This window comes from Tiliqua scincoides, chromosome 2 (genome assembly GCF_035046505.1).
Source record: "Tiliqua scincoides isolate rTilSci1 chromosome 2, rTilSci1.hap2, whole genome shotgun sequence".
Classification (NCBI taxonomy): domain Eukaryota; kingdom Metazoa; phylum Chordata; class Lepidosauria; order Squamata; family Scincidae; genus Tiliqua; species Tiliqua scincoides.
The window spans coordinates 249290013-249302278 of NC_089822.1; the positions used below are offsets into that span (position 1 = coordinate 249290013).

At 46.9% G+C, this 12266-nt stretch overlaps 1 protein-coding gene and 1 pseudogene across 1 annotated transcript; one reads left to right on the forward strand and one right to left on the reverse strand.

Moving 5' to 3' along the window:
* Positions 1–8203: 8203 nt before the first annotated feature.
* On the reverse strand, positions 8204–12261 carry LOC136638995 (zinc finger protein 397-like). Its single transcript, XM_066613020.1, has 4 exons — positions 11969–12261; positions 10964–11084; positions 9631–9732; positions 8204–9144 (listed from the first exon to the last, which is right to left on the reverse strand). The coding sequence occupies exons 1-4, from the start codon at positions 12248–12250 to the stop codon at positions 8204–8206; spliced, it is 1446 nt and encodes a 481-aa protein (XP_066469117.1). The 5' UTR covers positions 12251–12261.
* On the forward strand, positions 9414–9533 carry LOC136643305 (5S ribosomal RNA; annotated as a pseudogene).
* Positions 12262–12266: the final 5 nt, after the last annotated feature.

A 12266-nucleotide genomic window follows, 5' to 3' on the forward strand; every position in this document is an offset into this window, starting at 1 on the left:
TACAGACCCAATTCACTCCAGGTTTGCCTGCCAGCTTGGAGAGAACTGGTGCAATATCCGCTTCCCTCCACCTTTCCTGTGTTGGGAAACTTTGCTGCACAGAGAGCCCCATTTCTCCTACAAAGCCTAACTTTGTAGGATCCCTGCAGCAAGATGCGATTCAGTCAAGGCTGTGATCCTATACACACTTTCCTGGGAGTAAGCCCCACTGAACACCATAGGACTTAAGAACATAAGAACATAAGAAGAGCCCCACTGGATCAGGCCATAGGCCCATCTAGTCCAGCTTCCTGTATCTCACAGCGGCCCACCAAATGCCCCAGGGAGCACACCAGATAACAAGAGACCTCATCCTGGTGCCCTCCCTTGCATCTGGCATTCTGACATAACCCATTTCTGACATAACCTCTATGTCAGACTTCTATGACTTACTTCTAAGTAGACATGCACAGGCTTATGCCCCAAGTCACTTGATTTGCTTGGGGTTTGTTTTGTTCCCCTGGGTTGTGTGCAAGGGATTTGGGGGCGGGGGGGGGAGATCAGGTTTGCAACCCAGACTCACCCATCCTGAGAGCAGCCTTCCAGCATCTCCCGTGCACCTCCGGCTGGCTGGAGCGGGCAGAGAATGGCATCAAGGCTGCCATGTGTCTCTATGGCCAGATCGTGCGCAGGGACGGATGGAGGAGGACACAAAGATGTGTGTGGGCGCCCGCGCAGGCGCACGCAGCGCCAGAGCAAAAGATGGGCAGTCCTTGCTCCTGGGCTCCAGGCAGAGAGAGAGAGAGAGAGAGAGAGAAAAGCCCCTCCAGCTTCCCTTCCCCAGATGGCCCATCAAGGAAAGAAGAGGTGGCTTCTCTTTCCCCCTGGCTAGGATCTTATAGGAGAATGCACCACTCTGGTTGTCTCCCTTACTCCTTCCTTACTCTGCACTTCCAAGCTGCTCCCCACCCAGCCACAGCAGCCCAGGGCAAGGAAGTGACTTTATTGAAACCTGCTAGGAAAGACATTACCCTTCTGTTGCTTTGGGATCCTTCCCCCCCTTTAACAGCCCTACCCCCCAAACTGCTGTCTATTTTTTTTTTTTTTAATGATGCTGGTTTGAAGCTTTGTTGCAAATGCAAGTACTATAGTTCGGGGGGGGGGGTGGAGAATATGAAGTATTTAAAATTTGTCTTCCTTTTTTTGGAAGCGGTGCTTTCCCTGTGTAAGACCCCACAATATAGACCCCATGATTTTTATTCATTCATTCATTCCACCTTTATTGGCATAAACAATCCAACAAGAAAACAAAATTAAAACATTCAGGGTAGCCACCAATCATTGATCAGGCAAAGAAATACAGAGGAATTTACGCCTCCACAGTGCCTTAAATATATATATTTTGCTACATTTGATGAGCGGCACTCATTTCTCCCGTCTAACAAGTACCAGACCAAGTCTGTATCTGAACCATGAAAGCTTTCCAGGAATGGATATAGAAATCGATGGCGTAAATCAATATAGTGGGTACAATACAAAAGTACATGGGTCAAGGACTCGTGGACCCCATGATATAAACCATGATAAAAACCCCAAGATATAAGACCCCTATCTTATTCCCAGTTAATTCTGCCCAACGTTGCATATACGCAGCAGGGATCAAATGTGGGCTGGGCAGAAATGGGTTAAAGATCCCTGGGAGCAGGGCTCAAGGAAAGCCCCTGCCTGAGACCTGGGAGAGCTGCTGTCAAGAGCACAGGGACCCATGAGGTGCTCTAACAGCTTGTTATCCTGAATCCCCCCCCCCACTTCCTTCCAAATACTGCCCAGTTGGTACAAGCACACTGTAGTAAACACTGCTGCCTGGTGCACAATCCATAGACAGTGCAGAGCCTGTTTCTTTTCCAGATTAACAATGCAGGCAGAAATTCCAAGGGTAAAGCTTGCACTATATCACCATGCTGGTGAATGTTACTTTTTAAAAATCTATTATGCACCTTATTAATGGCATAGGAACCTTGCCAGAAAAATAGGGGAGGGGACAATTGTACACCAGCACAATTCCATGTAATTCACATTAGCAATTTCTGTTTTTACCAAGGAGATGGACATGTCACTAAGCTGAAATAGACGTACAGTACATGAGCGGCTTGTGGATGTATGCTTCAGGCTGCAATCCTATCCACGCTTTCCTGAGAGTAAGCTCCATTGACTATAATGGGACTTACTTTTGAATAGGCAAGCACAGACTTGCGCCCACAGTCTCTCTGTTCTTGCACTCATCTCATTCTCTCATCAAATGGTGACCATTCTGATCTATGAAAATCAGTTCGCAGCTTGGGGGTTCTCCTGGACTCACAGCTCCTCCTGGATGTCCAGGTGTCAGCTGTGGCCAGGGGTGCCTTTGCCCAGCTTTGGCTGGTGCGCCAGCTGCGGCCATACCTGTCTCGGGCGGATCTGGCCATGGTGGTCCATGCCATAGTGACATCAAGATTAGATTATTGTAATGCGCTATTTGTGGGGCTGCCCCTGAAGACGGTCCGGAAGCTACAACTAGTGCAGAATGTGGTGGCTTGGGTGGTTGCTGGGGGTTGGCGGTTTGACTCTGTCACGCCACTACTCCGGCGGCTGCACTGGCTGCCCATTCGTTTCCGGGCTGAATTCAAGGTGCTGGTTATGACCTTTAAAGCCCTAAACGGCTTGGGACCAGCATATTTGAGAGACCGCCTTCTTCCGTATAATCCAGTCCATTCTCTAAGGTCATCAGAAGGGTCCCTGTTGGTTGTGCTGTCATTGAGAGTGGTGATGGGAATGGCGGCCAGAAACAGGGCCTTTTCGGTGGTGGCACCTGCACTCCGGAATTCCCTCCCCTTTGAACTGAGAGCAGCTTCCTCATTATTAGCGTTCCGGCAGGGCCTGAAGACTTTTTTATTCAGGAAAGCCTTCGAGGCACCATAAGGGCTGTTTTTATAAATTGATAACGTCTTTTACTGCGTGCTTTCAGTCTGCTGCTATGTATTTTAAACCTGTTTTTAATTGTTTTTAAATGTTTCGTATTTTTAATGTTTGCCTGTATTTTTTAACTTGATGGTTAGCTGCCTTGGGTGCCCTTGGGAGAAAGGTGGAATACAAATCCAATAAATAAATAAATATGCAAACAGACTCATATCATACCAAGGTAAACCTCTTTGTTCCACTATCCATATGTTAATTGCAGGTTACCTAATTAATTAGGGTGTTAATTCAATCACCCTAATCCACCATAAGGGTCCTGGTCTCCTGTCATTGTAGGCCATTATCCCACAATGGGGGCCAACCAAGCCTGGGAAGCAGCTATGCCCATGACTCCTCTGGCAAGATCACTAGTGCTACCACAAACACAGGATCCCAGCCCTTTAAGCACCGCAGAGCCCATTCCTATCCAGTCATGGAGGCCTCTTAGTCATGAAGGCCATACTCAGTCCATGGTGGCCTCTTCAAGGTAAAGAGATATTTGTACCCTTACTTTGGGGCTGCATTGCAGCTGCATTGGTGCTGGAAAGCTGGATAAGACTGGGCCCCAAGTCCTTGGTGCCTTCAGAGACTTAGCAGCTCATTCACAGACTGAGAATGGACTTGGATTGAATGCAACACTTGTGCTGCTACAATACACCATCCACAGAACAGAATATCAAGTTCACTTGTTTTTATAATTATTAGTGCTTGACCATGCACTAATTTACTAGTTTTTGATTTGCTTCTGATTCTATTTTTATGCTGTGCTTAGAGTGTGGACTCTGCAAGAAACAAAAAAGATTATATACAAACGCACCTCACGGCTTCCCTAAGGGAAATGAAGGGCTATCTAAAAACATAGATTTTTGCACATTTTTCCTCTTGAACAGCCAGCCTGAGGAAGAGCTCTGTGTAAACCACAAGCTCACACACCTATTCATGAGAAGTACTGCATTACAATATTGCACCTAGCCCTATACAGATGTTATCCCACCGTGTAAATCAAAACATACTAGCAGGGGGACGACAACTGAGAGCATGCTCTGTGTCCACCCAAAACACATGCTCACTTATTAAGAACATAAGAAGAGCCCAGTGGAACAGGCCAAGGCCCATCTGACAGTGGCCCACCGGATGCCTCAAGGAGCACACAACACAACAAGAGACCTGCATCCTGGTGCCACTCCCTTGCACCTGGCATTCAGAAATAGCATACTTCTCATGGCTTGTAACCTGGACTTTTCATCCATAAATCTGTCCAATCCCCTTTTAGAGGCACCCAGGCCAGATGCCAGCACCACATCATGTGGCAAGGAGTTCCACAAACTAATTACACACTGGGTAAATAAATACATTATGTTGTCTCTTCTAACTCTCCAGACACTCAATCTGAGTGTATGTGCCCTGGTTCTGGTGTTGTGTGCGCGGGAAAAGAGCATGTCTCCATCCACTCTATCCAACCCCTTGCATAACTTGTGTGGAAATGTGCTTGCTTGATATTTATTCCATAATAATTTCCCACTTTAAAATGCATTCAAAGATTAAGAAAATGGAGTTGTACATTTGTGGGAAATCTCAGCCATGTTCTCCCTCCCCCCCCCCATGCGAATCACATCATGGAGGCTTTCAGATCTGGTTCTGACCAGCCCTGTCAATTCTCTACCAAAACATTACTTGAAGCGGTTGGAAAAGCAGTTTGGGGGTGGGTGAGGAGGAACCCCATCTACTGAATGCCTGGAAAAACAAACTGCAGATTTAGGGCGCAATCCTAACCAACTTCTCAGCACTGACTTAGCTGCAATGCAGACTCAAGCTAAGGTAACAAACATGCCCTTACCTTGAGGAATTCTCCCTGACTACCTCCATACAGTGCCTGCCACATTGGCACAGCTGTCAGTGCTGGAAAGTTGGTTAGGATTGTGCCCTTAATCAGACAACCAGAAAATCCTTGTGAAAAAAGTTACGCTTGTTCTGGCATGAGATCTGGAATTGAGAGAGAGAGAGAGAGAGAGGTGCTTAGGGGGAAGCAGGATAAGAGAGTGACTGTAAGGCTGTCCTATTGTCCTAAGACTGTCCTAGAGAGGTCCCTAAGGCTTTTCACAGGTATTCTTCCTTGTTACCTGAATCCAGATGTGCAGAGAAGCACAGATCAAGTACTCAGCTCATGGGCTCTGCAATGCATGGAGTGAAAGGCTCTTCCTGCTCACAGAGCCACACTACAGCATCCACCTGTAGGAAAGGAATGACGGCCCAGAGGAAGTTGGGTCTCCCATAGAAGAGAGACAGAAGGAGCAGCTTTTCCTAGCCTGGTAAGAATCACTCACATTGCCCTCTGCTGGAAGAGAGTCTGCAAGGATCTCCTTCCCGACCGCATGATTCAGCATGCACCAGTGCTCCAGCTCAGGAAACAGGGTGCGATCTACGTTGGGGGAAGTGAAAAAGGGAAGCTGAGCAGCAGCCTGGTCTGCTTTGGGGCCTTTCACAGTGGCCTGGCATGAAAATCAGCAGGAGAAGCTTTGTGCTGCAAGGAATGAGCGTCATCATCCCTTTGGGCTACGTACTTTGAGTGGCCCACACTGGGGAAAAAAAATGTGCACTCCCAACCAGGGCTAATTTGGGGTATTTGCTTTAACTGGGGCTGAATGTCACCGCCAACTACTTCTAGAAGGCCCATTTCAGGCCAGATCAGTGGCGTAGCTAGAGGGGATGCAAAGCACTAAGTTTTGCAGGAAGCTTCACCGCGGGGTACATTCCGCCTATGCCTCTGTAGGTGAAGCCCCTGCAAAACTTAGTGCTTTGTACCCCTTCTACCTATGCCACTGGGTCAGACAGTTCCAGAGGAGGGCAAGCAAGCCCACACTCTGCTTGCTGCACTACCCTCCCAGGCTGCCAGATGTCGGCAGCAGTGGAAGATCTGCCCGCAACCCCAGTACGGGGTCCCCCAAAGAGCAGGGCCCAATGTCCTAAAGATGGTTCTTTTGAAGGTAATGCTTTGGGGATGGGCACACACTGAGAGCATGCACAGCCATCATTGCATAGGGCCAACCAGATAGTAACAATATTGTCCAAACCAGTACCTTGTAAACGAATGCACAGCAAAAGGCTGCTAAAGGCACAATCACAGTGGCTGTTTTGAGAAGTTGGCAGCTCCACCTGGAGAGTCACCCTATTCTTAGAAGCTCACAGGTCCATCCTTTCCCTGCTCAATCACAAATTGCAATCTTCAGACTGCTTACAGTTGGGGCTGGTGGCAGGCTATTTTGCACCATAGGCAAGGCTAAGTTACTTGCATACCACCACCGTGTGGTGTTGGCAACCTACAGTCTCAAAAGACTATGGTATCGTGCTCTGAAAGGTGGTTTTGGAACAGCGTCTAGTGTGGCTGAAAAGGCCAATTCGGGAGTGACAATCCTTTCCACACCGGGAGCAAGTGCAGTCTGTCTCTGGTCTGTCTCCCTGGCTATGGGCCTTCCTTCTTTGCCTCTTAGCCTCATTCTGTTGGCCAAGTGTCTCTTCAAACTGGGAAAGGCCATGCTGCACAGCCTGCCTCCAAGCGGGCCGCTCAGAGGCCAGGGTTTTTTAAAATAAGACTTTATGATTAATTATATTCCATATCATTGTTTTTAACCTATTTCTGCCCAGCCCTCAGGTGCACACATTTGATCCCTGTTGCGAATATGCAACATAGGGCAGAAATGGCTTAAAATAAAATAAAAAATCTTAAAATAATAAATTGTCAGTTGTATTTTTTCATGGATAAAAAAAAATTAGTCTGTATAAAACTGCACCCTTTTAAGGTCTGTGCCCTAGGTGGCTGCCTAGTTGGCCTAATGATAGAACTCGCTCTGCTTATAGCCCAATTCTATGGTTTTCACCGCAATAGCATGGAACCATGCCAAAACAGGATGCACCATATATTAACATGGGTGGGGAGGAGGCAGATCTGGACTTGGGAGAAGTAAGGGAAAAAGTTTTCCTTTAGTTCCCCGTAATCCTTCCAATTGCCAAAGGATCTCTTCGGACCTGCACGAGCTCTGTAGCTGTCACAAGTCCAAGGAGAGAAAAGGGGTGGGGGTGTTTGGAGGTGAGGAAGGGGATAGCATCTGTTGCAAATTGTTTGCACTGGGTGTCACCCCTCCTGCTTCCAGACCAGAGGTATAGCTAAGGGTGTGGGGGGAGGACCCCACCAGGTGACAGTCTTGGGGGGGGGAGTGACACCACTACTAGTCAAAATGTTGAAATCTTGGTATTTTCAACAAATACCATCAAGTTATAAATCATACATTGTGGAATTTCATACAGAATGCAATGAAACAACCGCATTGAAATAGCAGTGTTCTATCAAAAGTTAGAGCCAAATGACCAGAAAAGGAAAACACAACTGCCTTATGTAACAAAAAGTGAATTTTCTTAACTCCAAACCAACCAAGGAGGCTGAGGGCACAATCCTAACCCACTTTCCAGTGCTGGCATAGCTGTGCCAGTGGGGCACATGCTGCATCCTGCAGCTGGGACGCAGGCACAGAGGCCTCCTCAAGGTATGGCAATGTTTGTTCCCTTACCTCGAAGTTGCATTACCCTTATGTTGGTGCTGGAAAATGGGTTAGGATTGCGCCCTGATTGTTCCAACAGCCAATGACGTGCTGTTATGACACAGCAAGGAACCCATGCGGTGTTAGTATAAATCCATGTATCAGAGCTAATACTTGAACTCTTATTCAGTCATGTGTGTCATCAAGTTTGCCACTGCTTTTTGTTGGCTACTGATTTGTTGGATGACCTGTATTATTATATATTAAAATACCTACCTACGTATATACATACATAAAGTTAATGCGGGTTACACCAACCCTAATGATGCCACTGCATCTAGGTTGTACATATGATATCGTACTTTATTCTGTATGGTCTGGAACAGAAGGAGGTCCATCATGGGGTTGACGCAATGAGCTCTCTCGGAAGCTAAGCAGGGTCAGGCCTGGTTAGTACTTGGATGGGAGACCACATGGGAATACCGGGTGTTGTAGGCTTATACCATAGTCTTTCAAGACTGAAGGTTGGCAACTAATGAGCTCTCGCAAACCCTAGTGACGCTTCTGGCACAGACCCACCTATCTCAACTCACTATCAGGCGGCTTTCTATGTTCAAGTCAAAGCTTTTCAAATCACCAAGCCATTCACAAACACCTGACACAATCTTCTATGTCTCTGTTTATTAACAGGATGGACCCTAGGCAGAACACACTTGCAGAGATACCCTCTGGGTTGCATCGTTCATGGAGTGGATTCTCTCATGTCTAACAAGGCTGGCACGACCTGTGAAGCATTTGCCACAGATAAAGCACTGATGGGGCCTCTCGCCCGTGTGGGTTCTGTAATGGGACTGGAGGTGTGCACGTCTTCTGAATCTTTTCCCACAGTCAGGACAAGGGAACTGCTTGTCTCTGTGAACGATCTGGTGGGCAGTAAGATACGATTTGGTCCTGAAGCACTTTCCACAGTCGCCACACTGGAAAGGTCTCTCTCCAGTGTGAATTCTCAGGTGAGCAATGAGAGATGAACGGACATGGAAGCTTTTATCGCACTCGTGGCACCTATGGGGCTTCTCACCAGTGTGAATCATTTGGTGCCTAACAAGGGACGATTTCCAAACAAAGCTTTTCCCACACTTCTCACATGTGTGGCATCTCTCTGCGGTGCTCGAGTCAGACGTTTTGGGGCAACTGGAACGGCTGCTTAAATCTTTCCCAGAGATTGGATAGGAAGGTGGTTTTAGTTCAGGGAGGAGTTCTGGTTGGCCCATAAAAACTGAGTCCAGGTTGAGAGATCTTTCACATTCAGGCCCTTTATAGGAGGATTTTTCACTAATGAGCATTTTCTGGTCTCCTGCAAACTGTGATATATATTTGTGTGACTCTATAGGCAAACTGCATGCGTGATCACTTTCTTCTTGTTCAAATTTTATATTCACTTGGGACTTAAGATTTTCCTCCAGGCTGTTTTCTAAATTTTCTTTCTCCTCTAGCATGTGGTCTCCTTGTTGCACTGGGGGCTGGTACCAGGTCTGATCGTCTTTTTCCTGCTTAATTTGCAGCGGGGCAATCTCACTCTCTTCCTTTCGAAGATCTTCCTGCTCACAAGCTTGCTCCATCTTTATGACCACAGTGGGATCTGGAAAAGAAAGGAACATTCTCCTAGAAGTTCATCCTTGCTTACGGCACATTCTATCACCCACAGGTGAGCGAGGTATTCCTCTAAGGTGGGGAAATGGAACGGAGGGTGGGACTTCTCCTCTACTAGGGATTGGAGGATTCAACAAAGTCTTGTAGCAGTGTTTCCAAACATGGTGATGGTGGGGGAGGGAAACCTTGCTGTTCTTGAGTATAATTTTTATACAAAGGTGGGATATAAATTGAGTAAAATATGTGTGCACAAAGCAGGTCAGCAGCAACTGTTACCCTGCACATGCCCAATCTTATCTGATCTTGGAAGCTAAGCAGGGTCAGGCCTGGTTAGTACTTGGATGGGAGACCGCCTGGGAATATCGGGCGCTGTAGGCTTCTACCATAGTCTTTCGAGACTGAAGGTTGCCAACCAACCAAAGCAGGCCATGAGTCCCTGGCTCTCTTCTTCACCCCATTACCTGCTTGGCCTCACCTTTCTTTTCATTATAAGAAGGAATGGAGAATAACTGCTGTTCAATTTGACCTTGTGAGTGGATTGCCTTCTGTGTTGTGAGCCACTCTTTTTGATGGTTTCCTGCATGGCAGAGATAGACTGGCTTCAGGCTTGCCTGCTCCTTTCCCACCCCCCACCCCCCCCAGCCCCGAGTCAAAAAGGGGCATTTTCCTTTTAAGATTTAGGAATATTGCATTGTAACACAAACTGCCACGCTGCAACCAGTTCTGTTTCTGGTGGCCTCAGGACACCAGGAACGTGCTGTGCCGTGCTGTTAAGGCACAGAACATCATGGTGCCCCATAATCCGAAAGTGATGTCACTTTCGGAAGTGACATCACTTCTGGTTCATGTTGGAGCACAGCCCCCCCCCCTCCAGTTGCATCTGGCAGTGTTCTGAGGCTCAGAGAGGCCACCTGCAGCCTCTCTGGCCCTCAGAAGCCTCTGGACCTGATTTGTAGGGTCCTTTTTGGGGGGTGAGTGGTCAGACCTGCATCTAATGACTGCAGGTCCCTGCAGGACATGCAGTGCATATAAAACGGGCTGGAACTTGATCTGTGTGAACTTTTGTTTACAACTTGATTAAACACACGCACACACCTCTATCTGCTATCTGGGTGATCACAGTTGCAGGTTGAGTCTTGATTTATGTTGTGAGGACCCAAAAGGCAGGCAGCAGGAGCCATGGCCAGCTAAGCCTTCACGTTCCTCTCTCCAACTATCATTTTCACTCCCCTTCCTTGTCTTCCATCCCTGTCTTCCTTCCACTGCCCTTCCCCCCACTTACCTACTTAGATGCCAATTTCTCTATCTCAGACAGATTTAAAAACATAATAAAGCATTAAAAACAAAAACACCCTCTGGATGGTATAAAATAAGTGTTTAACCCCCTCCCCCCCAAGGAATCTTTTACCAAAACGTAGAAGACAGCTTGCCTGCAGGCAGACTGCCTTGTAAGCTAAAGTTAACACAGATCAAATTCCAGCCCCCATTAGATATACTGTACATTGCCTGTCCTGAAGTAACCAGAACAGAACCGATAGCAGCCCATGCAGTTTATGTTGTAATCCAATATTCCTATGTAGTTTAGTTGCATGGTAAAGCAGGTGAGGACTTGGCTGGGGTGAGCAGCAATCACTTGTGCTTTTCTCCATGCTCAGTAACCCATATCTCAGCAACACAGTAATTTGCCCCAAGTCTATACTACATGTGGAAAAGGGGCGGGTTCCTTCAATGACAGTTTGCCCATTTCCCCTGGGTGACAGGTTCAGTTGCTTGCAACATCCAGCAGCAAAGGAAGAGAAACTCCTTACCCGCTGACAACGCAGTCTCATAGTTCTCCTCTACAACTTCAAAGTAAAGGGTTTTCTGTTCAGGCTCCAGCGAAACCCACTCCTTTTTTGTGAAAGACAAGTTCTCAAAAGTCACAGGCAGCTGGAAAAACACACACACACTTTTTCAAAATCATATGAAGACATGTATATGGGGACAATCATATTGGGGGGGGGGTTTCACAGTCTGGGTGCTGCAATGCTCTAAAAGTGATGATCAGCTTTTTACACTGGGCTTGGAAACAGACCAAGACCCAGAATATTAAAAACATTAGAGATTATTATCAACATGCAGGCCACACAAACTCTGAGCCAGGCCAAGTATTTACTGTAGACAGCGGCATCACTGGGCAGTGTGGACTGGGGGGAGGGGGGGTTGACACCAATAATGGCCAAAATTGTGAAAATCTTGGTACCTTCAAATAATACCATCATGTTATATCTGATTTGATGAGGAATTTAATGCAGACTACAATGAAGCAAACCACTAAAATATCTGTGCTCTATCAAACATTATATCCAAATACCCTGAAAAGGAAAACACAACTGCCTTATGTAACAAAAAGTGGATTTCTTCAACTCAAAAATGACCTATGAGATTGATTGTTCTGATAGCCAATGAGGTGTTATTATAACACAGCAGGGAACCAATAAGGTGTTCGTATGAGTCAGCTCTCATGTCCATGTATCAGTGCTAATACGAATACTTTTATTCAACTGGGTGAGTGTCATCCAGTTGGCCACTGTTTTTTTTGGGGGGGGGGTATTGATTTGTTGGGTGACCTATACTAAAATAGCTAAATAAAGTTAATGGAGGTTACAGCAACCCTAGTGATGCCATTGCATTTAGGCTGTGCGTATATTGTAATTTATTCTGTATAGTCTGGTATGGGAGGAAGTCCATCACGGGGGTTACACAATGAGCTCTCTCAGTGGAAGATGCAAACCTTAGTGATGCCTCTGTTTGTAGGAAACTGTATTTCTTACCTTGGTGACATCAGCTGGTTCCTGCTTCCCCAGGAAGGTTTCAGCCAGGGAAGCTGCCTCTTTGCAGTTGCTTGGTTCCTTGGCTCTCAGCCAAACCTGCAAGTCTATTGGAAGAACAATCAGGAATTGCTCCAGGATGATCATGTCCACAATCTGCTCCTTGGTGTGCTCTTCAGGACGCAGCCATCGATGAGCAGCATCTTTCAGGCGGGACAGAGTCTCCAGGGGAGTTTCTCCAAATGGGACCTTGTCTGAGTGGAATCTCTGCTGTGGGGATTCCATGCTGGCTGGAAGCAGG

Excerpts from the sequence above, each read along its gene's own strand:
- LOC136638995 (XM_066613020.1), bottom strand. The coding sequence starts at position 12,250 with ATGGAATCCCCACAGCAGAGATTCCACTCAGACAAGGTCCCATTTGGA. Across the intron at positions 11,085-11,968 it reads AACCAGCTGATGTCACCAAG|CTGCCTGTGACTTTTGAGAA; the intron begins GTAAGAAATACA and ends GTGTTTTTCCAG. Across the intron at positions 9,145-9,630 it reads TTCTTATAATGAAAAGAAAG|ATCCCACTGTGGTCATAAAG; the intron begins GTGAGGCCAAGC and ends TTTCTTTTCCAG.